At 31.3% G+C, this 27,848-nt stretch overlaps 3 protein-coding genes and 1 non-coding gene across 7 annotated transcripts; 3 read left to right on the plus strand and 1 right to left on the minus strand.

The window, feature by feature from the left end:
- The first annotated feature begins 8,302 nt into the window (after positions 1–8,302).
- LOC103491515 (transcription factor MYB46) lies at positions 8,303–10,379 on the plus strand. The gene is made up of 2 exons (XM_008451497.3): positions 8,303–8,680; positions 9,160–10,379. The coding sequence occupies exons 1-2, from the start codon at positions 8,400–8,402 to the stop codon at positions 9,842–9,844; spliced, it is 966 nt and encodes a 321-aa protein (XP_008449719.2). The 5' UTR covers positions 8,303–8,399; the 3' UTR covers positions 9,845–10,379.
- Positions 10,380–13,373: 2,994 nt separating this feature from the next.
- Positions 13,374–13,455, minus strand: TRNAS-GCU (transfer RNA serine (anticodon GCU)). Its single transcript has one exon. It is a non-coding gene; the product is annotated as a tRNA-Ser (tRNA).
- A 442-nt stretch (positions 13,456–13,897) lies between these two features.
- On the plus strand, positions 13,898–18,500 carry LOC103491513 (dicarboxylate transporter 1, chloroplastic). Of its 2 annotated transcripts, XR_007821107.1 has the most exons (4): positions 14,095–15,475; positions 16,002–16,223; positions 17,575–17,993; positions 18,229–18,500. XR_007821107.1 is itself a non-coding variant. In XM_008451496.3 (3 exons), exons 1-3 carry the CDS (start codon positions 14,339–14,341, stop codon positions 17,935–17,937), a joined length of 1,722 nt encoding a protein of 573 aa, XP_008449718.2. In that variant the 5' UTR covers positions 13,898–14,338; the 3' UTR covers positions 17,938–18,140. The 2 variants fall into 2 exon arrangements, 1 of the variants encoding a protein (XP_008449718.2); XM_008451496.3 differs by lacking the exon at positions 18,229–18,500 and having other exon boundaries at positions 13,898–15,475; positions 17,575–18,140.
- Positions 18,501–23,260: 4,760 nt separating this feature from the next.
- Positions 23,261–27,837, plus strand: LOC103491512 (protein DETOXIFICATION 42). Of its 3 annotated transcripts, none has more exons than XM_008451494.3 (14): positions 23,261–23,717; positions 24,129–24,310; positions 24,498–24,619; positions 24,784–24,993; positions 25,114–25,307; positions 25,404–25,539; positions 25,675–25,771; positions 25,841–25,941; positions 26,320–26,483; positions 26,600–26,671; positions 26,754–26,870; positions 26,971–27,066; positions 27,267–27,388; positions 27,546–27,837. In XM_008451494.3, the coding sequence occupies exons 2-14, from the start codon at positions 24,219–24,221 to the stop codon at positions 27,586–27,588; spliced, it is 1,566 nt and encodes a 521-aa protein (XP_008449716.2). In that variant the 5' UTR covers positions 23,261–23,717; positions 24,129–24,218; the 3' UTR covers positions 27,589–27,837. The 3 variants fall into 3 exon arrangements, with proteins under 3 accessions (XP_008449716.2, XP_008449717.2, XP_050941049.1); XM_008451495.3 differs by having other exon boundaries at positions 23,261–23,599; XM_051085092.1 differs by lacking the exon at positions 23,261–23,717 and having other exon boundaries at positions 24,039–24,310.
- Positions 27,838–27,848: the final 11 nt, after the last annotated feature.

The raw sequence follows: 27,848 nt of genomic DNA on the forward strand, positions 1-27,848 counted from the left end.
TTTTTAAAAAAAGGTGATCTTACTCCAATGTAATGTAATGTAATGTCAAACACTTGTATTTTGTATTGTTTTTTAAAATATTCTTAATTTTAAGAAAAATTACACTAAATAGAATGATTTAGAAAATAATCTAAAAACATAGCATAAGGATAAAATATTTATAAAAAATTATAAATATTAAACTAGTAAAAAAATTTATATAAAATTGGCATTTATTAACTATCATCGATAGAAGTTATCATTGATTCATGATATCAATAATAGAAACTGTCATTTGCTATCATTGATAGCTGCTATTCATGATATATATTTTTAATTTGAGAAGATCGGAAAGAATCACTTGTAATTGGAGCAAACATAAAGTTATCATTGACAGTCAATGATAATAACCGATAACAACTAATAACATATATTAATCATAGTTGTTATTAGTTACGATATCTCTTAATTTAAAAGATTCGATAAGAAAAGAAAACGTCGAAACACATGGTTTATTTTTTGTTTTAGTATTTTACTAACTTTTCGTGCTATACTCACAATTATTTATTCTTGTATCGATTTCAATTATTTTTTTTTATTGATAATCATATTCTAGAATATTTATATTTATATTTATTATTATTTGGAAAAAATCACATTCTTGATTTTGTCCACACATATTTATACTTTTACATCCACTAAAAAAAAAATGTTGGACAGTAAGTACAATAGCAACATATATACACACTTTTGAATTTTATCACTATGAACCCTAGAAAGGAGCCTTTCAATTATATAACAATAAGTATGTCACATTAAAATTTAGAAACCTTAACAAATTACTTGCTATCTTCTTAGCCAATAAGGAAAAAGAAACCCTAAAAGTCTTTATATATAAATTCGTACCTCATCATAATTCGAGATTAGATCTTAAAAAGTCAAGTCGTTACATTTTTCTTCGAGACAATTAATTAACATTATCTTAACAGAAATATTAACTAATGAGACGACAGATAGTTACGTGGGCCAAATCTAGAACGCGTTAAAATTTATCACTACTTCTCGTTAATATTTCTAGAACGATATTCTCCCAACGCTCGTGAAGAAAGAAGAAAGAGAAAGCCTTATTTCTAAGCAACTACAAGGGGGAGATTTTTGTTAACACAAAAAGTGGTTGACAGAAATGAAATGATTAACCAAAGTTTCCTTAAAAATTTCTATTGATTTGAATTATTATTATTATTATTTTCTCTAACTGCCGACATGGTCACTATTTAACGTTAGACCAAAAGCAACAAAGATTTTGATCATAAAATTAATTTTTTAAAATTTAATTGGAGAGAAATTAATTAAATTAAACTTCATATTAATTATAATATAAGATTTTTTTTTATGTAAGGAGGGATTGAAACAAATTAAATTATGCATTTAATACTGCCGACATGGCCCAATTAAACACTAAATATCATATTTGATTAAAAATTGGGCTAAACTCGCTTTTGATTACTGTTAATTAATGATGATAATTAATTTTGAGTCAATAAGCAAAGATAATATTGTCATAAACCAAATAATTTCTTTCTCCAACATTAATCACTACTACGACTCATATTGGTATTTACATCATTATGATTTTGAACTATTTGTTTCTTTTTTAATTTCAAAGCCAATAATATTCGACCGCGAATCTCGACGTGCCACATCGACGATTTTTTCTTTTTCTTAAAAGGATAAGAAAATTTTGGGATTGATTTTTCTTTTTCTTTTCTCTTTGTCTTGTATGTATAATTCATTTGGCCCCATTGGAGATATTGCAATGTGGGCATTTGAAATATTGGGTAATGATAATGTCAAAAATATCAATGCCAAATAATGCAAATACTATCATACACATAATTTACCACTTTTTTTCTTTTCTTTTTCTCCTTTGACTTTGGCTTTTTTTTTTTCTTTTTCTTTTGGTTTTGGAATTTAAAAAATGTCCGAGTCGATACTCTGATTTTCTCTCGAACCATAGTAATATTTTTTGATAAAATTATTGAATTATTTATTTCTCTTGAAATTTATCTTCAATGTTTATTTTTACACACGTCGTTTTTTAGGGGGCCTACATCCATTATGTGGCATAGGGGTTACATCCCGTATGAAACTTAATAGTATACCGCTTCTCCGAATAGCTCTTAATGCTGCATCTCTTCCGAGACCGGGACCCTTTATCATAACTTCGGCTCGTTGCATCCCTTGATCCACTACTGCCCGAATAGCATTTCCTGTTGCGGTTTGGGCGGCAAATGGTGTCCCTCTTCTTGTACCTTTGAATCCACACGTACCGGCGGAGGACCAAGAAATATGTAGAGTAAATATTTACAAATATAACAAAATTTTAGATTTTATTAGTTAATGTCACTAATATATACTAATGGACACTGATAGAGTTTAAATTTTTGCTATATTTTGATTCATTTTGTTATATTTAAAAAAAATTCATAATTTTTTCATTGATGTAATTACATTTTTTTTTGTTTTAATCATAACGATATTCACGTTAATTAATTACCAACTATAATTGTACAAACAAAGCAAGTTGTAGATAAAAATAATGGTATACTAAATCATATATTTGTACAACGAAATCTCTAATTATATAAATATGGTTTAAAAGTACGAACAATTTGTGTAAATAAAAAAATTGATAAAATATTTACCTTGATTTAATAAATTTTAATTTTTTAGTAGTTTTTTATAGAGTGTAAATAGTTTAATTTCTTTTGAAAAAAATCATTAAGTATATTTTCGGGAGTTATCGTAGCCGACATCCATAAATCATTTACTTCTTTGGATGTATCAGCTCTCAAATTCACATGTAGTTAGCATTTCAAAATCAATTGACAAAAAACGAAAAATTAAACTCGTCTGATATATAAAAAGACTCGATCTAAAAAAACGTATATAAAGATATTCTAATATTATTAGTGAATTAGGTTTTGGTGTTCCTTCTAAAGCTTCTAATTTCTTCCGCTAATTAAAGGAATGTGATTTCTTCATTTTATCTTAAGTGATTCTCGGCCGGACCATTGTGTACTTTTTCGTAGTTACAATTAGAGAGAAGTTCTTTTTTGGCAAATGAAGTATGTGTTTGTTGTTCATTTCGAGCATAAGCTAATGGTAAGGCGGCGATCTTTTGATTTAAGCATATTTAACCTTTTTAATATACTCTTTTTCATACACAAATCTTGATATAATCATTTCTAAAGTTAGAATATATTCCATTTCCATCTCAAGATTCTCATGCAATTATGTACTAATTAACAAAGTTGAATAGATGATTAGTGATAGGGTAATTAAAGCAGAATTTAGCAAGTTTCCAATTCCAAAAAACCCCCCCACAAGAGTCAAGAGAACAAAGGGTTTGAGTTTAGAGAACGAAAATTATTATTAGGTTAGGTACATTAATTATTATATTGATTTTCCTTTTATAGAAACAAAAAATCTCTTTAATTAGGGTTTCAACATTAAGGGATTAAAGGGTTATTATATATTAGAGTTTCATGAATAAATATGGATAAAAATTCTCACTTGTACTTTAATTTTCATTCACAAAAATTGCAGCAATCTAACTTGAAATTGATATTGTTTGTTTTACTAAGAAATTAATTACTGATTTTTTAACTATAATAATATAGGACTTTTTTTACCTTCCATATAATAAAACCATTAAAAAACATAAATCATTATACTTGATTTTTATATAAAGTGTAAATATTTTATCGAATGTTTTATTTTTGACTATTTTTTATAATATAAATATATTGTCTGTTTGTTTGAAATCAATATTTCTGATTTAATTTCCTCGTTTTGAAGAAAAAAAATAAAGAAAAAGAATATAATTTAAAATAATTATATGGTAAATAAATTTATGTCACAGTATATGAAGTTAAATTAAATTGATAATTCAAAATTTTATAGTCAATACTGAGCCTGAACCTGAGCCTTGAGAATATATTTGTGGACAATTAACGTTCGAAAATCAATTCTAAACACGACAACAAAAAATGAGTCATTATATTATGAAAGGATCATTATACGTAACATAAATTATATTTCTTTTGATCGGAGAACTGTCTTATATATCTATACCCCTATTTTCTATATTTTCACAAACCTATAAATTAAACATCCTTAAGAAGATGTATAACCTATCTTAATTAGTTGTACTTGGATTGTACCTTTACACAAAAATATACATACTAGTTGGACGTGTGAATAGCTATATTTTGAACCAACATATCATATCAACATCCATTATGTTTATCAGACTTAAAAAAGACGATACTTACATTATTCAAATTGTCACGTCTAATTCAGTATAAGACAATATAGTTTAAAAGATATTAGTAAAAAACAATAGACAACATTATTATAGTGTCTTTTGTATTCGTTGTATATTATAGATTATTGATGTGGTAATTCTTTAACCCTGTGTGAAATGAATGTAACGTTACAAATGGTTTTTTAAATTATTTTCTATTGTTTCTTTTCAAAAATTTATTTGAAGAGATATTTTCGTTTTTTGTTAAATGATTAACAAAACTCTATTTTGTTTTGTACTATGTTCGAAAATGAATATTATATATATATATATATATAACAACTAATAGTTATTTTATATTAAAAATAATTTCAAATACAACCAAATGAACCAAAATATTTATAAAACAATTCAAAGCATATTCTAATTGGCACATAAGGAAGACTGTGAGACACCCGTATAACTGATTCTTAGAATGACTCTTGATTTTATTTTCTTCTTAAACTTCTCACTCACTAAATGGATATGTTGCTTCCAAAAGATCTTGATGGATGAGACTTTGCAAGTGGAGCATTTTGCTACTTCTCGAGATCGAAAAAAATACTCCCATTTGGCCATACTCTTATCAAAGGGTATCAGACGATTGAATATAGGTGTTAATAACTCTGATCCTAAGCCATATTAATCTAAGGGAGAGAAGCTCGATCATAGGAAGCTCTACTGAATTATCGAGTAGGAATCATACTGATAAGTTCTTTCGAAAGTGTCCATATGAGTTGGAGTTCCACAGGAAACTCCTTCCTTAGTACACACAATTTGAATACCGCACAAAAGGATTTTTCTAGTTTCAGCTTTCTAAATCAGACTAGAGTGTCCTATACTAAATAAGATGGATTCGATTATCAGTATTTATCATCAATAGAATAAGAAATTTTACTATATTTTGTAAATATCTTCAATAGTTGTGTCCTTTGCGATAATATCCATTTAGAAAACTAAGACTTAAAAACAAAAATTAGAAGATTATTGAAGCATTCTCTTGTTTAGTTTTAGCCCATTTTCGACTTTTTAGGTTGATTGCATGTAAAATACGTTAAAAGGAAAACCTAATTTCTAAGGCAAAATAAATAATAATTAACTTATATATATATATATATATATACAATAAATAGTAACTTCAAACACAATTTTCCATTCTTTGATGTCAAAATTTTCAAATTCTCCGTACGCCTTTTTGGACTCCTAAAAATATGTCTTTTTCTTTCCAATAAAAATAAGTGTCTTTGTTAATTACATTACAATTAATTTGATATTCAAATTCCTAATTCTTGATTGTGATTCATATCAACCCATCATGCTGATAATATAATTAGCCTTTTAAAAAAAAATATATATAGAAAACTTATAGTAGTTACCTAACTAATTATTTTCCATATTTGTAAATATGTTAAATAAATCAATAATAGTTCACTAATAGCAAACAATTTTAGGTATGATTAAAAATATGTTATTTTTCTTTTATATAATAAGATAGAATCTAAAGTTTTGCTCTATTTTGAAAATATTTCTTTTTTTTAATCATAGTATCATACAACTGATATATATTTAATATGAATTATACCATTAATGTACTTATATTGAATTACACATGAAAATTAGTTTTTTCATTTACATCATTTTTTTTTGGAAAAAAGGACACATATACTTTATCAAGTGAGTGTGAAAAACATATATATATATGTAAAATTGAAATTTTGTTATATGTAAAAATGTCTCTTGAAACAATCTTACTTTAACGAAAAACTTACCCACCTCATCGTTCCAAAAAATAATGGTAATAATAATTCTTTAAAATTTTACCCAAAAATCACTTGATGTTAAAGAAAAAGAACATTAACAATAAAATAGTAAAGTACGGACTTTTAAATATTTTCGTTTAATAACCGTAATTAAAACTTAGAGCCAAAAGAATCAAAGTATAAAATTTAGAATATTAATTAATTGAGTTATAGTCATTTTAACGAAATTTTTAATGTCCGAATGGGTTACGTACACATAGTAGAAAGAAAGGGGATTGAGAGATTAATGAAAGTTAGAATTAATCATTTGCAAATCCAACAACTAAGGGATGTTTGGAGAAATGTAAAATGGAGATTATTCATATTAATGAGTTGGATTAAACAAAATGACCAAAGCATTTCACCACATTACGTCTAATCTATCGAACATATGAAACTAAAAATAAGAGGTTTCATCTATTTAACAATTTTTTTAAAAGAAAAGTTTCACAAATCTATCGAACATGAAATTAAAAGATCATAAACCTACCTACATTACTAACCCTAGTTTCAAAGTTTTAAAAACTATCCTATAAAAATTAGAGTAACGGTAACCGCGATCGCACTTTTAGAGATAATAATTAAGTACGTATGTAACATTTTTTAAAAAAAAATTACAAATATAACAAATTCTATTAGTCATATGTTTTTATCACTCATTCAACAACCATTAGACTTTGTTATAAAAGTTTAGGGTTTAAAATGGTACATTTATGAAAGTTTATAATTTAAATCTGTTTAAGTTAATACAACTATTAGTTTGATATTTAAATTGATACAAACCTGAAAGTTTCGAATTTAAATCACGTAATAGTAATTTAGTCTTATTTATAAACTTAAAGTAATTACCATTATTATTAAAAATGAAAAAATAGGGAAAGAATTCATATAATTTTAACCTTTATATATAATTAAGAAAAAGAAAGAAAGTAAAAAGGAAAAAGGGAAGTATATATCTTAAACTACACGTGTGGGAAGAGAGAGAAATATTAGGTTATGTGAAATGGAAGCAAATATCTTGGCTTCGTTGGAAAACAAAACCCTCTCTTTCTCTCTCTCTCTCTCTCTCTCTCTCTCTCTCTTTCTCACATTAAACATTTTTTTTTTCAGTTTCATGGATGATGATTACCTTGTGAGTGAAGAAATATCATTTTTCAATTTAACCTCTAAATTATTTCAAATAACACACAACAATTAATTATATATCAATCTAACAAAAGTATTGATTTAAAATAATTAGGGTATGGATATGTTTAATTATGAAAGGGTTCAATTAGGGTGTGGATAGGTACAGTGAAAATTCAGAGTTTAAATCGATACAATTATTATTTTTAAGTTTAAATGATACAACCTCTAAAGAAATAGGATTTTTATAATGCTACCAACTCTAAAGTTTAGAGTTGCGGGAGTTTAATAAAAGAAAAATTATTTTGGGATAGTGTAAATATAAACAATTAGATTCAAAATAATTAAGTATATAGTAACGTTTTTTAAAAAAATTGCAAATAGATAACTATATAGAGTTTATTACCGATAGACTATGTTTGTAAATATTGGTGTATCACCGATTATTCATAAGAGTCTATCAACTTATCGCTGATAGAATTTGTTATATTTGTAATTTTTGTAAAGTGTTGATATATATTTAATTATTATTTCTAAAATTGTTATTCATTATAATTATCTAATTTTAAATTTTTAATGATAAATTTTTTTTTTTTTTAAAAAAAAATATATATATATATAGAAAAATATCACGATCTATATGTATTTGTAGCTATAAAAAATACATGTAAAAGATTGTAATATTTTACTATATTTTTGGATTATTTTACTGTAATTAGAAATAAGAATAAATTAAAGATGAAAAAAAGGAGGGTCTAGAGAGTCTAGAGTCAAAGACAAGACGACACCGTTTATCTCTCTCTCCAACTTTAATTAATATATTTGAATTAAATTTAATATAAGGTCCCCCTCCAAACCGTTTCTACCAAAAGACCCATCAACAACCTTCTCCTTTTCTCTCTCTCTTCCCAATATTGTAAGCAAACCCCACAACCATCACCATCATCATAATTTTATCTTTCATACTCCATCTCCCTTTTTCATTTCTTTTTTTTCACCCCTTCTTTATAAATTCCACACAGATCCACATCAACCCAGTTCCAACAACAACAACATATTTTCCCACAAATTCAAAATCTATATTCTTTCTTCTTCTTCTTCTTCTGCCTTCTGATCATCTCTCTTTGTTAGTTCAATTTATTACTACAATGAGGAAGCCAGAGACAACGGGTGCGAGCAGTGGCATGACGACAACGAAGCTCCGGAAAGGACTCTGGTCTCCTGAAGAAGATGATAAGTTGATGAGCTATATGCTTAACAATGGCCAAGGCTGTTGGAGCGATGTTGCTCGTAATGCAGGTCTTCAACGTTGCGGTAAGAGCTGTCGTCTACGTTGGATCAATTACTTACGCCCTGATCTCAAACGTGGAGCTTTCTCTCCCCAAGAAGAACACCTTATCATACATTTGCATTCTCTTCTTGGAAACAGGTTTGTTTGGTAAATTGTTAGTTAAAGTTGGCAATAGCTTATTTTGGGTAATTAAATATAAAAACTTAATATGTTGGTAAAAAGGAGAGAGTTTGATTAAAAGAAAATGAGCTAGAGTGTAAAATCAGTTTACATTTGATAGTGATAAATGATCATGTCCATGTCACATTACCCATTATATATATATTTATAATTATAGAGATATTTCCAACTTCATTTTACACTATACTTTCTATTAGACCAATAGAAACAAGACAGACTATGAGTTATAATGAAGTTGCATTATGATATTAGGTTTGAAGAAGTCAATTATATATATCAGAATGTAACTAGGTAGTAGATGAGTTTATTATATACATACATATGAAGTATGTGTCAACAAATTTAACAACCATGATTGTTATAAAGAGTCAACTGCATTATTTCTCTAATGCACAGAATGTGTATTAATATACTTGTACGTGACTATGTGAATACAGATGGTCTCAAATTGCCGCACGATTACCGGGAAGAACCGATAACGAAATCAAGAACTTTTGGAACTCCACCATTAAAAAGAGGCTCAAGAATTTGTCCTCAACACCATCACCAAACACCAGCTCCACCGGCTCCCCCTCTACAGACTCAAAACCTAACCTTTTTGGTGGCCTCTTATCGACTCAAGACCAACAACAACAATCACAAGGCTTAATGGATGAGTTCCCCATCTATGCTTCGGATCCTATTATCGGTCTCGATCCTTTCCCTTTCATCTCCGCCCACAGTGGACCATTCTTCTCCACCACCACCTCGACCTTCACCGGGGTCGAACCAAGTTTTTTCCATGAAGATCACGAGAGTTTCTTTAGTAATCTCCCTCTTTTGCAGAGTGTTAACAACACCACCACCGTCACTGCCACCACTGTCGTCGAGAGAAGCTTAAAAAATGAAACCATAGTTAAAGAAGCTAACCATAGTAATTACTTAATTAACAACATCAACTGCCTTGCTAATCATAATAATTTTAGCAACAATAATAATCCAAAGACTGATAACAACATTAATGGTGGTGGGGTTGGAGCAAATAATTTTCTTCATGAGGAATTTTCAATTGGGGAATGGGACTTGGACGATTTGATGAAAGATGTTCCTTCTTTCCCATGTCTCAATTTTCAAGTCCAATAGTAAATTCAGAAATTATTCGAAAAGACCACAACACAATAATATCGACGACGGATAATTTTATCCTCGAAGAAAATAGACGAAATATATCAAGACGGTCATTTTAGATAATTTTTCGAGATGTATATTAACACTTTCACAGGGATATATTTAGGGTTTGGCTAGATTATTCTTCACATCTCTATCTTTTCTAGATCTCTTCATTTTCTTTGCCTTTCTATATATAAACTTTCTTCTTCTTCTTCTTCTTCTTCTTTTTATTTTTTTAATTTTGAAAAGCTGTTCATATATAATGTGAAGTAATATAAAAAAAAAAGGAGTCTAGGGTTGTGGTATGAACATTGAAGACCCTTGGAAGGCACTCCATTAAAGAGGGCTATGCTTTAAGCTAGAGAAAGAAAGAAAGAAAGAGAAATTAACAATATTATTGCATACACAGTGTATATGTAGTTTATTATTATTTGTAAACATGCATGTACAAAAAAAGGATATATGAATATATGTCTTTAGTTGGTGAAATTAATGGAAGTTTGTTATTCTCTCTCTTTTTTCTTAATATTATTGTTGATAAGATCATATATGACAATGATAGATTGTGTGTAGTAAGTGAGTGAAAGTAATTGGGTTAAAATATTAAAGAATTATAAAGTTTTCTTCTTCACGATGATTGTTCTAAAGATTGATGTATAGGATGCACGTATTGTTCGTTGATTATGCTGTAATTATTTTCTCGTTAAATGATATGTTGAGTGAAGATTCAAAAATTTCTAATCTTTTAGATTAGAGGGAATGCGTGAAAATGTAATTTATGTGAATTGAATTATATTTACAAGTGTAATAAGCTGTTTAGATTGAACGGAGGGTAAAATGGAGGTTGTTAAATGATTATTTGTTAGGATGAATGGGTTATAATGATAACTAAGTTGAGAGATGTTTGAATATCCTCTCTTCCACTAAGGGGAATTAAACAAGTAGTAGAGATCTTTTATCATTCTTTTTTTAATCTCTAAAACCTTTTTGGTCTTTTTTGGTTGTGACTTTTCCATTATTTTCATAACTAATTATGTCAATTAGAGATTAGTTATGCACATGCTTGGTTTCAATTCTAAATCCCCATTATGTAACACACTATCTCTATCTCTCTCTTTCTTTTAAGTTTTACCTTAAATAAAAGTAATCACACTTTGGGATATTGTGTGTGCGTATGAAGTACATATATATATATATATATATATATATATATATATATATATCTATGTATGTATGTATAGATTGTCATTTTATTCAATTTCATCTTTAGGGTTTTAAAAGTTCAATTTTTAATTTTGGGTTGGTACGTGAATATTGAAAGATGCAATTTGACATTAGCTCCACTAGTGTGATCTACAAAATTGAACTATTCTCGATAATTTGACGTTTTATTATATTCAAAAGGAAAAAAGTTTAGCATTGCAAGCTAGTGTGATCTACAAAATTGAACTATTATATTCTCGATAATTTGACATTTTACTATATTCAAAAGGAAAAAATTTTAGCATTGCAAGGAAGGATCATTACACGAAAAAGAAAAAAAAAAGTGAAATCTTTCTATAAATCAATAGATATTTTTAAAGCTACTTCGTATGATAATGCTTATATATACACCCACGTATATATGTATGTATACCATGTATATATGTGTGTGTATCTATGTATATTTAGGAGAATGATTCGTCGTCTAGAAAATAATAAATAATAATAATTTTTTAAATAATAATAATAATAAAAAATTGTCACATTCATAGAAAAAACCACTAAAGAACAAAAATCTACTACGCTTAGTAAAAAAAAAGGTTGTTTTCAAATATGATAAACTGAACCAAAATATTTATAAATATAACAAAAAAATATATCACATTCTATTCATGACAATCCCATGATAGACTATTTGTGTCTATTATGACACAAATAGTATTATATCACAGTCTAACGAAGGTAAACGTTATTTACTTTACTATATTTATAAATATTTTAAACAGTTATTAGAAAAAAAATTAAATTTGAAAAAAAGAAGAGAATAAAAGAAATACAATAACTTAAAAAGGATTAAATGATACATATAAACATAAAAGACAAAACTAACTATAATATATATAGGGTGACACACACACAGAGAGAGTAAATGTGAGAGATGATTGCATCTTCCCCAAATTCTCTCATCAAAAGCTAATTAAGCTTAGAAAATGACCCAATTGAAATATTTTACACAAAAACAATAGCTCATAGGGGTAGACATAATTAAAAAGAGAGTGATGACATACTCTTTGTTTTTTTCCACTTGAATGAATTGATAAAGAAGAATGTCTCTTTTTTTTCTCCAATCATTTTCTTTAGGACTTTGAAGGGCTAAGTCCATGACTAACATGTGTGCCTATGAATTATTTAATCTAGAAAAATACAAAACCACCCTAAAGATCATTTTGATTACTTGAAGAACAAACAAAGTACACACTTGATCATGTCTTGGATTAGTTGGATATAGAGTGATTGGGGAAGAAATTAGAACCCAATTTTACATTATTCTCTTTTGCTTAGGGTTTTATATTTATTGTTCTTTTAAATTTTTTTTTTTTAAAAAAAGGCCTCCAACATAAATAACTAATCCACTAACCCAATATATAGTGCATTTTTCACATCGTAAAAAAGTTATATATATATGTATGCATAATAGTTAGATATGGGAATACTAATAAGCCAAAATTTCAATCTATTCTATTTACCCCATATATGTTTTGTTATTTCCATGGTTAAATATTAATGTTTCATATAACAGGAGGTGTTTATTCAAACCCTGTCTATACTACTTCGATTTGAATAGTCATATCTAAAAAAAGACTTACAATATATATAATAAATTTGTAAGTGTCTCAAAAGTTATTTTCAGTAGTTGTCGAATACTTAAACGTCGTTTTTCAAAATGAAACACTTGAAAAGTTAAGCTAAATAGAATAATTGTCAAAAACAATAACACGTGGATATAATTTCCACAAACATACATTATAATATAAAGGATAAAATGATAAAATTATTTACAAAGTATATAGTTTGAAGTTTAAAATATGTTTAATTATATCAAAGTGAGTTTAGCTAAACTAGCATAAAATATAAATTAACAATAAAAACATATATGATTTAGGTCCCAGTCGTCTCATTGTACTTATAAAATAACATTGTAAAATGTAATTAAATATTATTTATTTCTTACAAAATCACAACATTATACAATTAAATTGCCTTGTTAGCCACTCAATTACTACTTCTCTAATTCTTAGTTCAACATAACTCAATTCATATAAACCTTGTATTCCTAATCCCAAAAAAAAAAAAAGAAACAAATTATTGAAGAATCTATCGAACATGGGCTTAATTGCATTTGGGTTGGATTAGAGCAGCAACTGAAACTGGGCTGTGGTTTCCGGCCCAATGGGCCCGAAGAATCGTTTACAATTCGGGAGAAAATTTAATATTGGAAACAAAAGATTAAAAAATTAAACGTCGCCTGAGAGGTTCGAACTCTCGCGGGGAAACCCCATGCACTTAGCAGGCACACGCCTTAACCACTCGGCCAAAGCGACTTTTTTATGGTAATGACTATTTGGAAAAGTATAAAACTATAATATTTAATTATCTCAATTATGTACTATATAGTATTATTAATACCTTCTCTATTTCCCTTTTTTTTTTTCTTAAGAACAAGAGAGTAAGATTTTGTCAAAATTTAGAGAGTCATTTAATGTCAATAAGGTTATATTATATATACATTTATAGAATGAGATGCGGTTCCGTTGATTAGAATCAGATTGGACATTCTTGGCTTAGCTGGCAGAAAGCGACAGCTGGACCCTTAGAAGATAGTCACGCGCCTCACGCCCCTTCGCTACTCCGTTGAGTCATTACACCCACTTTCCCTTTCCCTTTTTTTGCTCAATTCACCCACTTAATTTTTAATAATAATTTAATTCCACCGTTTCTCCTCCTTCTCAATCTTATTTCCCCTACCACGGGTGGTGCACGTGCCTTTACATTTCACTATCGTAAGGGCAACTCCGTCATTTTCCCATCCCTTCCCTTTCTGACCTCACATGTCAGATCAGATCCTCATTCCTGAAAGAACCATCCACCACTTACCTACTGCCACGTGGACTTCCGTCTCTCTCATTGGCTGAGTCTCTTGTCCATGTCATCCCATTGATTCTATTTAGATTCACCACGTGGTTCGATCTCCCTTGTTCGAAAACTCCGCCGCATTAACCAACTCCGGCGGAACCTTCGAAGCTGACTTTTCACTTTTTTTTTTCTTTTTTTTCATCTTCGGTCGAATCGTTGTTCTTCAATCGCAATATCCGCCGTCGGATTTCTGTCCACTAGTCGGTTTTCGCTTTCTTTAATCTCGACGGCTCATCGGAATCTTCTTTTTTCACCGTTGTTGCCGTCGTTTTTTAGATCAGCGACCGGTTAATGGCGTCTCTGGCGCTTACTTCCTCGTATCTCCCTTCTCTCCGGTCGCGTCTTCCGAATTCTGAATCTAATGCTCGAATTCGTTGCTCATCTCTCCGTCCCAGTATTCCCAAATCCGCCATTTTCGGTAGCGGTGTTAGAACTAGGTTCCGCATTCCGTCTGCTCTATCCCATGAAGCTAAATTCGTTAAACCAGCTCTAAATTTCGGAAGTTCTGGTCCGAATCTCGGTGGTTTTACTGTCCGGGCGTCTTCTTCTTCTTCCTCTGCTGCTGCTGCTGCAGTTCCGGCTCCAGCTCCTCAGCCATGGCAAGGTGCGGCGATTAAGCCACTGATTGCATCGATTGCTACGGGTATCATTCTATGGTTTGTTCCGGTGCCGTCTGGTGTTTCTCGAAACGCGTGGCAATTGCTTGCGATTTTCCTCGCTACTATCGTTGGGATTATTACTCAGCCCTTGCCTCTTGGTGCTGTTGCCTTGCTGGGACTTGGTGCCTCTGTTCTGACTAAAACCCTAACTTTCTCTGCTGCATTCTCTGCGTTTGGCGATCCCATTCCATGGCTCATAGCTCTTGCCTTCTTCTTTGCTCGAGGGTTCATTAAGACCGGACTTGGTAATCGAATTGCTTATCAATTTGTTTCTCTATTCGGTAGTTCGTCCTTAGGGTTAGGGTATAGTTTAGTATTTAGCGAGGCCTTATTGGCGCCGGCAATTCCTTCGGTATCAGCTAGAGCAGGAGGGATATTCCTTCCACTGGTAAAATCCCTCTGTGTTGCTTGTGGTAGCAATGTTGGTGATGGGACGGAGAATAGGTTGGGAGCTTGGTTGATGCTCACTTGCTTTCAAACTTCGGTGATTTCATCATCTATGTTCTTGACAGCCATGGCTGCTAATCCCCTGAGTGCGACTCTAACGTATAACACAATTAAACAGACAATTGGATGGACTGACTGGGCTAAAGCAGCCATTGTTCCAGGATTGATCTCCTTGATTGTGGTGCCATTGCTTTTGTATGTAGTTTATCCGCCCACGGTGAAGAGCAGCCCAGATGCACCAAAGCTTGCCAGAGAGAAATTGGAAAAGATGGGGCCAATGACCAAGAATGAGATTATAATGGCTGGAACTCTACTTCTAACGGTAATGAACATCTATATGACCCTGTCCCTACTTTTCTTTTCCTCTTAACAGTTCGAAACTTTTGCCTTTTGCCTTTTGAATTGATTGAATTTTAGGAACTTCATTTCCTATTCCTTAAGCAGCTATTTGGCTCTTGTTCTACTCTAAGACTATGACTAATTAATGTTTTGCTTTTACATTTGCTTCATCGTAATAGCTACCTGAAAGCTACTCATCTTGAAATCTATAACACTATCAATTCTGCTGAAACATGTATTATAGAATATAGACTTTGTTACTTTGTGGTTCTCTTAATGTGGATTGCTGATTAGTCAGTTGAAATTGTGTTACTCTCTCATGCTTTTCTCATTGTCGAGATGTTGGAAACTCTAGTGCTGAAGCTTTTAATGAGTTTTGTCATTGTTTAGTGTACAAAATTTGTTTCTTTGTGGAGCTCTCAATGTGAGTTGCCTAGTTCTCAATGTTATATTGATCTAAGTTGCACAGTGGACATATTAACAGCTGCCTTCCTTATTCTTTGGATCAGGTGGGTCTTTGGGTTTTTGGAGGGGTTCTTAATGTGGATGCTGTTACTGCTGCCATTTTGGGATTGTCTGTTCTTCTTGTGACCGGGGTTGTGACATGGAAAGAGTGCTTGGGAGAAGCTGTTGCCTGGGACACTCTAACGTGGTTTGCTGCACTCATTGCAATGGCAGGGTATCTCAACAAATATGGTCTCATCTCCTGGTTCAGCCAAACTGTTGTGAAGGTTTGTCGTAAATTCTTTTTTTTCACATACACTTGGCCTTCCTCGGGAGATTGATAATCTGAGAATACGAGTGTATGGATGCATGATTAGGAGTTTAGAAGCACGTTTAGCATGACACTTACACTAGGGAAAATGCTTATAATTGTAATTAAAACTGCTTCTTAGATGCATCTAGACAGCCAAAGGTTTCTTTCATCATTCTAGGAGTACCTAAGAGCCCAATATTAATTTGCATTTTTCTAAAAGGTACCAGAAAAAAAGTACTAGGATCAAAATTCACCCCAAACTTACTCTAAGATATCTTTATGTGCATTTCAAGGCCTTTGGCCTGTTGATTGCAAATTTGATTGTTCTCTTTGGCCACCAGAAAAGAAAACAAAAAAAGAAAACAAAACAAAAACAGTAAAGCAATCTCTTTTCGTCATCCTTTTCCTATCTGGAAAATTACTCTCTTTACCTAGGGGGCCATTTTGAGTAAGTAGGTACCACTTGAAGAATTGTTTCTAATTGAGCCTGTAGGGGGGTGGGACATTACAAAAACTAGAAACTCCACGCATCTGATGAATTAACATAAATGGTATCCTACGCAGTCCAAGACATTGTGCCCGTAGATTGATTCCCTTTCACTGTCAGTGATATTTGTCAGAACCTGTGCTTCCTTCTTCCTTCCCTAAAGAAAATCCGCAAAGAAATGAATTTGGAAAGAAAATCTCATAGGCCTTGTTTGATAGAGGGTTTGATTTGAGAAGGCCTTGTTTGATAGAGAGTTTGATTTGAGTTTTATGTTTTTAATAGTTATTCTTGCTTCTCTCCCATTCCCTTTTTATGTTTTGAATTCTTACCCAAATTCCGAAAAGAAATTTTTAAAATTTACTTTCCTAATTTTCGAAATTAGATTGGATTCTGAAAACATTTTTAGAAAGTAAATAACATAAAGGGAAATTTATAGGTTGACATAATATTTATAGGCTTAACCTTCCAAAGCCAAAAACTAAAATTAAATGATTATTGAATGGGGCATAAGTTGTTTACTTTTGAATCTGCTAGCACATTATGCATGCTGCAAATAGCTTCCTGAGGTAATGAAGTCTAATATCATCAACTAACTTTCCATAGCCGAGCTCCAACATCTGCTCGGTGGCTCCTTCAAGATTGGCTGTATTAATCAATACTGTATAAAACTAGCCAGATCTTGCATATGAATCTCGGATTCTAATCTTTGCACATTGTTATATTACTAAAATCGTTCATTCTGAATGCTGCTGTTACAATTGGCAATCGATGTTTATTACTGTGCTACTTTGTATGAGTTCCTCTCCTAACAACTCACAAAAATGCGTTCTTTCCGCAGTTTGTTGGCGGTCTAGGTCTTTCCTGGCAGCTCTCATTCGGCATTTTAGTTCTTCTCTATTTCTACTCTCATTACTTCTTTGCAAGTGGAGCTGCTCATATAGGCGCGATGTTTACAGCCTTCTTATCTGTTGCTAGTGCTTTGGGGACTCCCCCCTACTTTGGAGCAATTGTACTTTCCTTCTTATCTAATCTGATGGGTGGCCTAACCCACTACGGAATCGGCTCAGCACCTGTTTTCTATGGTGCCAACTATGTTCCTCTTGCTCAATGGTGGGGCTACGGGTTCCTCGTATCTGTCGTTAACATCATTATCTGGCTCGGTGTTGGAGGAATTTGGTGGAAGGCCATTGGTTTATGGTGAAGCAACTGAATCTAAAAACCAACATTAAACCAACCTGAATTTGTTAATGCCTCAAGGTGCAATTTTCTTCCTAGGCCTTTGAGGCATTTTGTTGTAGTTTCTCTTTTTTGTTCTCATATCTATTATTTTCACATCAACGAGATTGTAATCTGAAAACAACAGGAAGATGTTACTCATGATAAAAGTTTACATGTTACCAGAAATTTTGATTCCCTGATTCATTACTTGCAATTTCTGACATATTTGATTACGTAATCATTCCCATTCCCCTTCCTCCCCCCCACCGCGCAGAATCGAAAGGGTAAGAAGCTCTGAAAACTTGCTCGGATGGAGCGTAAGGATGCTTATTTTAACTTGTTCTAAAGGAATGGCAATGGAGGTTGATGTTGGTAGCTACCCATCCCTATTTTGTCCATGAATTCTACTTGGTAAATCTTCTGACTTTCTTTCTCAACCTTTCATTTGAAAGATAGAGATAATTGAGATAAACAGGCAAGAGGCAAGAAAGAGAAAAATGTTAGGCCGGAGAAGTTCCACGACTTAAATCTTATTTTAGTTTCTAACCTTCCTAACTTATTCTATTTTGGTTCTTAAACTTCTAAAAACATATGTTTTAGTCCCTAAACTTTAAAATAAGGGATATTTTAGTTTTTTTTGGTAAGATTTCATCACCTCTTTAACAAAATAATGAGATAACTTTTATGTCTAAACGACCAAAACAGACAGTGTTATCATCACTTTTATGAAATGGAAGCATTTCGTACCACATAAAAAAAGAAAAAAAAAGAAATGAATGAAGAAGTTGCGTTTTGGAATTGGAAAATGAGGTGGACCATAACATAACCCTCCAAATTGGAATCGGATAAAGATGATGTGGACAAAACTTTATGGTTTCTTAGTGCATTCTCAACTTTGGTGTAAAATAATAATTAAATGTTAACGTATACACTTTGAGTTTATATCAATTCTTTAAAAGCTTCAAAATGTTTTCCTTTTTAATTTTATGTTACATACTATTTTGTTGTTCAGTTATAAGAGTAAAGTAGGTTACCATTTAAGTTACATCAATTATTTAAACGAGTAAACTCACGTTAACATGTATCATTGATCAAGATGTCAAATATTTGAGTCCCTCCATCCCAATTTAGGTTATAGATTATTTAAACGAGTAAACTCACGTTAACATGTATCATTAATCAAGATGTCAAATATTTGAGTCCCTCCATCCCAATTTAGGTTATAGTACATTTTTGCTCTCATGTTTATACTCGGTTGTGGCTAATTTTAATCTATATATTTTCAATAAATTTTATTATTATCTATTAGCACATTTACCATAAATGGGCGAATGCATATTCATCCTATCTTTTATTGTAGGAAAATTATTATGGTTATTTAATTATTTTTAGTAAAAAATTAATTTTGAGGGACTAGATATAAAATCATGGAAAGTACGTAGAACTGAAATTGAGCAATTGTGAGTATATAAAGTAAATTTGAACAAGTATCATACTATACATATATGTATGGTACTTTTAAGTTTCTAACCGATAAATTATTATGGTATAGGAATAATGCAATAATACCAATTCAAATCTTCTTTAGATTTTTTAGAAGATATTTAAATTGATGATCCACTAGAGAGGTATCTATAGTTCTTTTGATGAAAATTAATTAATTATTTTATAAGAGGAAGATTTTTCTTAATATATGTGAGTATTGAAGTCAACTTATGTGTACCTTGACTAATGTCACGGGACAATTTACCTGACCCTACAACATTTAAATGTCAATTAAGAGAGGAAGATAATTAAGCTTTCATCTTCACAAAATTATGGTTGAAACTTAAAAATAGAAGGGATGTCAATAAAAATTAATTAATTGTTCAAGAAGATAGATAAAGATAATTAAGCTTCATCATGAATCAACTAAGTAGGATGAAACTTGAAAATACCAAGTGATGGTTGAAGATTCCCACACAAAGAAACTACCTACAAGAGTTGAAGAATCGCATATGAACGAGGGCTAAAATCGAGGATGAAAACAGCTGCCGACATATCGATATATATTTGAAAAACTATATCGATATATATTTGAAAAACTAGGGTTAAAATTCGATACTGAATATCCATTGATATCTCAAATATCTTTTATGGGTTATCGTAAAACACATGCATACAAATACACTCAAACACATATCTTTTGGAAAGGTATCAGATTAATGTGTAGGGTGAGAAATCAAATATCTGACCTCGATGTTGATGGTACAAACACTATGTTAGCAAGTTATACTCATTTTAATAACAATATTCGTAGTTTAGTTGTGTGAAACTGAAATTTCGATGTTAACATTTTAATCCTTGACTAAAATTTCTCATAATAGAAAATAATGTCCAATTTCATTTTTGTCAAGAGTATTTGGTGAGAATTTTGAGGTTGTGTTTGTGGTCATGGAAGAGCTACTTTTGTATGAAATCATATAATAATTAACACAAACTTTAATTACCCAAATTTAAAACAATCCAACATGTGCAAAGATCTCCCTTTCACTTTTTAAGATATAGTAGAAAATCACCTAATAAATGCATTCATAACAATAATTGAATACTCAATTTTCTATGTCTAACAAAGAGTTATGAATATGTGAAAAGCAACTTTATTTTATTCAAACAATTTAAAGTAAAGTTGAAATACTTAACAACAAATGAAAAAGAAATCACGAATCCAATCTATGGTATCCACTCATCTAAGAATTGATTTCTTACCAGTTTTCTTGACACCTAAATTTTGTAGGATCATACATGTTATCTCGTGAAAGTTAGTCGAAGTGTGCATAAACTAACCTGAACACTTACAAGTAAAAAAAACATTTAAAACTTTATGTTAAAAAAAAAAAGAGAGGACGAGTCTTGTTACTAACATTTCTTGTCTAAACACACCCTTATGCTATTTTCAATCCTATTTGTTAAATTTTCCAAAAGCTATATACCTGTTGCTTTCATTTCTATATCACGCATTTTAAATAGAAATTCACGCTTTAATTTTATTGAGTTGGATGAAGCATTCGTCATAATAACTAATTGTTTATGACAAACAAGAACCTAATTTAATTCACGTTTTCAGTTTTTGTTAAGTTAAAGATGAGATATGCATCACAATTAATAGAAGTGTTCAAAAAACAGTTGAAAATTGAACCGAATCGCAAATCGAACTGTGAACATCCCTTAACATAGATGAACGGTTTAGTTCGATTTCATATGAGATTTTTTTTTTTTGTTTTTTGCATTTTCCGATTCGATGTGATTTCAGCTTCAAATCGAAATTAGTATTCACTAAACTATGTTTTAGTATTAGAATTAAAGAATTTGCACTAAAATATTTATAGTACAATAATTTAAAATACAGTCAAGAAAGTGAATCTTTTACAATTGTGACAAAAATTGTTATAAAACTATACTTAATTGAAGTTGCAAATATTGATGGCATAATTATAATAATGATACATTAATTTTGGTGTGTCAATATTATATTGATGATTCATATTTGCTTTAAGACATTTGAGTTTGATTGGCCACTCAAAAAGCACCACCATGCATTATCTATCACCAACACCATTATATTTTCAACCTTCTTGACCAACTTTTACAAACTTTTTTATGTAATTTAGAAATTTCTAAAAGCATCCTTCGTAAAGACAAAACGATTTACCATATAACAAAATTAAAATATTTACGTAAAATTTCATGTTATATCTGAATTATATCAATAATATTAATAGATACTGATAGACATTTAATAGATAGTAATAGAAGTTTATCAATATTTATCATTGATAATTGATTGAATATGAAATTTTGTTATATTTTATAAATATTTTAGCAATTTTGACTTTTACGTAAACTCATCGAATTAACTATTTAAGGTCATTTCAAATAGTTAAATTTAAAATTTTCGACACCTAGTCAAATGTTTGCATAATTCTTACTCGATATTAAATTATTCCTTCACATTTAGAGTCATTAGGTAAATTTTGTTTAGTGTTTCAAAATTAACACTATCAACGTCATTTCTATCTCTAAGTTTACAAGTAATATTCCGCCTTCATTATTAATTTTGTTTGTTTTGTTATTTACTTTTTTATCAAATATTTAAAAAATTAAATCACGTCTTGTCTTTATTCTTACTCAAGAATATACAAATTATTGTAAAAAATAATTATGAAAAGTTAAATTAAATTCACGAAAACTAAAAATCGAAAATAAAATCTATTACTATATTGAGTCTAACTAATAATATTGGTGCTTGAGAATATATATTAGATTGATACGTTTCCTATTGCGTGAAAAAAAAATGACGAATCTCTACTTAGAATCATATCATTTTTTTTCCACTATGTTTAATAATAGTATCGATGAATTCTCTAAAATAGCAATGAAAATAAAATTGAGAAAGAAAGAAAGAAAAAAAAAGGTTAAGATGGTAATAAGAAAACATTTTCTTTTTCTACAAAAAAAGATTTATTGATTTTGTCTAATATAAAAAATAATTTCAAAATTTTGAAAATGAGTAAAAATATTCTGCAATTGGACTAAATGTAGGGGTATTGTAGTCTTTCTACATCGAACCAATTCTCAATGCAGAGTGCTATCTTTTCCCAACTTTGAATGTGGTTCGGTCACTTGTCCCAAACAGCAAAACTTATTTGACACGTGTCTTGTCCTAAATTTTTGTCAAATTTGAGACCCAAATTTCATTGATATTTGAGCCTTTCCTTTTTAAATACATTTTTTATTTATGTTTATTTATAAAATAATGCTTCGTATCTATACCACTGTACACTTAGTTATGGGTATAAACGGGTTAGGTTATGAGACATTTTTAATTCGATCCATATTTTCGGATTGATTCGGTTGGCAATTCGCATAACCCAATTGTCAGTTTTTTTCCTAAATTTTAGTATTTATAAAGTTCAAAATTAAAAATTGAATTATAATAATATATATTTAATGTTCAGATTAGATTATTTTAGCTTGATAAAAAAAACAGTAAATTCTACGACAAATAATAAAAATGATGAATGTCACAGTAAAACCAGCACCAAATAGTAAGTAATTCGAGAGTTTTGAAATATTGTTTAAATAGTATTTATTATAAAAGAAAATATTATTAGAGTTATAGATAATCTTATTTTTCCTAAAAAGAATATTACTTTTACTACATTTAAATATAAACCTACTTTACTAAAATTTTATTAAAAAGGAGGAATTCTTTTTTGTAGGCAAATTCCAATAAAATTCCAAATTCCAAACAAAATATATTTCACATTCCATTTATTTTATTATTAAATGCGAGGAAATTATTCCAAAGTACAAAAAGTAAAATTACGTAACTAACCCTGGCCGCCCTTCTTTTTCTTATAGGAAAAGACGACGAGGCCCCTTCTGTTTGCCGCTCGGCTTTTGCCCGCCAATGGCAATGTCCACAAAGCATGTGAATTGAGTGGCCGAGTCAATTCTTCCCTAGAAGATGCCTCACTTTCAATTGCTTCTCTTCGTCATCTGGCCAAGGCCAACAATCTTCTTCTCTGCACCCGAGTCTCCAAATCAACTCCATTTCTCCGATTTTTCCAGTATCTCAAACGCCATGATCATCACAGTTTTCTGTATGTAGTTCTTCTCCAAATCGAAACTTGGGTTCAAAGAAAGAGACCCTCTTCTCCTTTTTCTTCTACCCTTCGAATTTTGAAGTGGGTTTTTTTTCTCCACGCCGTTGGAGTTGAGGTATCCGAAACTTGAAATGTCTTTGTGGCATTGTTTGAACCTTTTGGGAAATTTCTTCCGTTTAGACTTTGGTTTGAAATTTATTCTTGGTGAACGGTTTGTCGTGAAGTCTACGAATTAGGAAGTTTTAGTCTTATGATTTGAATGGTTTTGGCTTTTGAATATGGAATCCCTGGCCCAATTCCTTAGAGTTGCTTTTTGGGGGTAAAAGTTATTTTAGCGTCTTTTTCTTGGAGTTACTTTTCCTGTGTCCGACTTGCTTGACAGAAGCGGTAAAAGAAATGGGTTTTGTTTCATTATTATATATGTGATCATTCAGCCAGCAAATTTTGAGTTTTTCCTTCTCCACTTCAATTCTCTGTGTTGAGTTTTGAAGCAATTGAAGTAACGACGTTTGTGTTCATTCTGCAGATTCAGGGAATCAATTCTGAACTATTTTTCATCCTCATTTGGGCTATTTAAGAACATAGCAACTTGATTATTTTATAAACAGTTCAGTGAATGGCCTTCTCGATCATGTCTGAGGAAGATGATCCTTACCCAGCTTGGGATAAAACAAAAACACCTATTCGTATTTTCTTCAAGGATGCTAGGTAAAGAAGCTGCTGAACTTTTCTTTTTCTCTCCCCCCCTGTTTTGCCGGATTGTTCACTAGGCTTTCTAACGGCATATCAAATGGGGGACCGTATTTTAGCTTTCGGGTTCCTGGATTGTGATCTTAATGTGTTGATAAGGACCCTTCTTTTCAATCGTGTTTTTTTTTTCTTTTTTTGTGAACAGACATGTTTTTAAGTTGGATGAACTTGGTCGGGAAATAGCGCGGATTGCTTTGCCTGCTGCACTAGCTTTGGCAGCTGATCCTGTAGCTTCTCTGGTTGACACGGCATTCATTGGCCAGATAGGTAACTCTGCTTTTCTCTTAAAGTTTCCAAGAACACCTTTTAGGAGGAAGGTGTCTCCTAATTTCTCTTATTCCCTTGTACAGTTTTAGTTTGCTTTGTATAGTGTCTCCATTGTTTTCTTTTTAACTTTGTAGTATGTTCATATTGCTACATCATGATCACAGGTTCTGTGGAGCTTGCCGCTGTTGGGGTTGCTATTGCTTTATTTAATCAAGTTTCAAGAATTGCGATTTTTCCTCTTGTAAGTGTCACCACATCTTTTGTTGCTGAGGAAGACACTATTGGAAGTGTTTCTATTGAAGCAGAGGATAATAACGATACGGAGACAGGTTTCTTTACAAATGATGAAAAAAGTTCGATGATCCCACAGAATGGTATGCTTTCCTTTTCCCTCATCACTATTCAACCTTCCCCTATTTTGAAGATCAAAATTCATGAAAGTATTTTCTTCTTAGTCCTAGACCTCATGTGATTTCATTTATTATAATTGATAGGGAAAGGTGAAGATGCACATCATTCAAGAAAACCATTAGATACGACATTTGAAAATGGTAAAGTTGAGAATGGAAGAAGATATATCCCATCAGCCTCATCGGCTTTGGTTATTGGTGGTGTTCTTGGCCTCATACAAGCCATCTTCTTGATTTCTGGGGCAAGACCTCTATTAAACTTTATGGGAGTTAAGTCTGTAAGTGTTCCTTGTTGTAAAATACTCAGAATGTTTCTCTGCTGTTTAAATTAATGCCTTAAAACTTATGATTTTAGCTGCATAACATGAATGTAGGATTCACTGATGATGACTCCTGCTCAGCAATACTTGACCCTAAGGTCACTCGGTGCCCCGGCAGTTCTTCTATCCTTAGCCATCCAAGGGGTCTTTCGTGGATTTAAGGACACAAAAACACCTCTATATGCAACTGGTAAACACGAATACGAATCCTAATTTCTGCTTCTGTTTACCTACCGCAAGCAAAAAGTGAATGGGTTTTCTAAACCACCTTTTCTTTTGAAACCCTTGAACTAACTGTGTTCACATTTTCCACCTTGTTCTTCAGTGGCAGGAGATGCAACAAACATTATTCTAGATCCAATATTCATATTCATTTTTCGTTTAGGCGTTAGTGGTGCGGCCATTGCACATGTTATATCGCAGTAAGTTTTATTTATATGCTGTTACATGATTTTTGGATATTGTTCTTACATTTACCTTTTATTTTGTAGATATCTAATTGCACTGATACTTTTTTGGAGATTAATGGGACAAGTTGATCTCTTACCTCCTAGTATCAAACATCTGCAATTTAGTCGGTTTCTGAAAAATGGTGAGTGTGAGATTTGTGTCACGTACTAGAAAATCGCAAGTTTCTTGTCTCATGTGAATCAGATTGTAAATAATTACAATCGATATCTTAGCCACAAAAGATTGTGCCATCAGATTACCTCTCTGTATAGATCTATCATCTATGCTTAACAGGGAAAAAAAGAGACTAGTTGAAAATGTAAAATCTGAATTCTGTTTTATTACGATTCACCTCTAACAATTATCTGGGAGTCCCAATGCCAAAGGAAAATAATGGTGGACTATGATAAATACCATTGCTTCCACTTTATTAGCTGAAATTAACTTTTAGAATTATACTATGACATCTTCAATCTAAAAGTATGGTATCTTATAGTAAACAATGTCCATTTTTCTACAGGTTTTCTATTATTAATGAGAGTCATTGCTGTGACGTTCTGTGTGACGCTTGCTGCATCATTGGCTGCACGTCAGGGATCAACTTCAATGGCTGCATTTCAGGTCTGTTTGCAGGTTTGGTTGACAACATCTTTGCTTGCCGATGGACTGGCTGTTGCTGGGCAGGTTTGCATTTGGTTCTTACTAGCAAATGATTCGGAATTACAGGCTTTTCATGTTCCCAAGTTCCTTTTCATTTTAATAAACTTGCTCTCAAGTTTACTGGTTGTAATGTTCTTCAGGCGATACTAGCAACTGCCTTTGCCCAAAACGACCATGATAAGGCAACAGCTGCAGCATCACGAGTATTACAGGTTCTTAATAATCTTTTTTACATATCTAATCACTTATAGTAAAGGCATTTTCTCTAATATTACATAGTAAACTATACTGCAGCTGGGTTTGTTTCTCGGACTGATGCTTTCAGTCTTCCTTGGAGTCGGAATGACTTTTGGAGCAAAGTTATTTACAAGTGACGTCGACGTCCTCCGCTTTATTGGCATAGGAATACCAGTATGGCATCTTGTCTACCTGCTAAAGCAAACTATAGAAAAAACTGCTCACTTCAATATTGAACTGAAACCGAAACAAATTTATCTTTTACTTAATGCAGTTTGTTGCCGCAACTCAACCAATCAACGCCTTGGCATTTGTTTTTGATGGCATCAACTTTGGAGCTTCTGATTTTGCATACTCAGCTTACTCCATGGTGAGTCTACAGGCCCCTTGCTCTCTTAAGAATTTCCATCCTCAATATTCATTAGGCGGGGCTGGAATCCAACGACGACATGAATAGTAACTCAGGCAAAAAATGAACAAGATTACATATAATTAGTGAAACATATAAACTATTTGGGCCAAAAGAGAGAATCATCATCCAACCTTTCAAACTCAATATTCTTTCTCCAGGTTCTGGTGGCAATTATCAGCATTTTCTGTTTGTTCATTCTTTCCTCAACTAAAGGATTTATCGGTATCTGGGTTGCCTTAACCATCTACATGAGCCTACGAACACTAGCTGGATTCGGGAGGTACACTTAAAATTTCCTTTCTCATCTAACAGATCTCATCCCATCCAATGTTTGATAATGAACACTCCAAAATCAGCTAGCATCCTTGACAATATAACACTTTACGACATCACTAGAAAGGCTAACGTTTTTTAATTGTACCTGCATTCCTTAACAGGATAGGCACTGGAACAGGCCCTTGGTATTTCCTTCGGAACTAGGTTCGAGTTTTTCGAGTTGTTCGTATTACATTGATAAGCTGTTTGGTGATGTTTCTTTTACAAATTCTCCATTAATGTCCAAGAAAATACCTTTCATATCATTGTATGTACAGTAAAGAAACGCAGCATGTATACAACAAGAAAATAGAAGATGTATCGAGTGTTTTGTAGCTTGTAAATGACAATGTTGAGAATAAGATCCGTGTAATAACAATAAATATAGTTTACAACTTTATGTTAAGTTTGTTATATGCAATCCT

The sequence above is a fragment of the Cucumis melo genome, chromosome 5 (genome assembly GCF_025177605.1).
Source record: "Cucumis melo cultivar AY chromosome 5, USDA_Cmelo_AY_1.0, whole genome shotgun sequence".
Lineage (NCBI taxonomy): Eukaryota > Viridiplantae > Streptophyta > Magnoliopsida > Cucurbitales > Cucurbitaceae > Cucumis > Cucumis melo.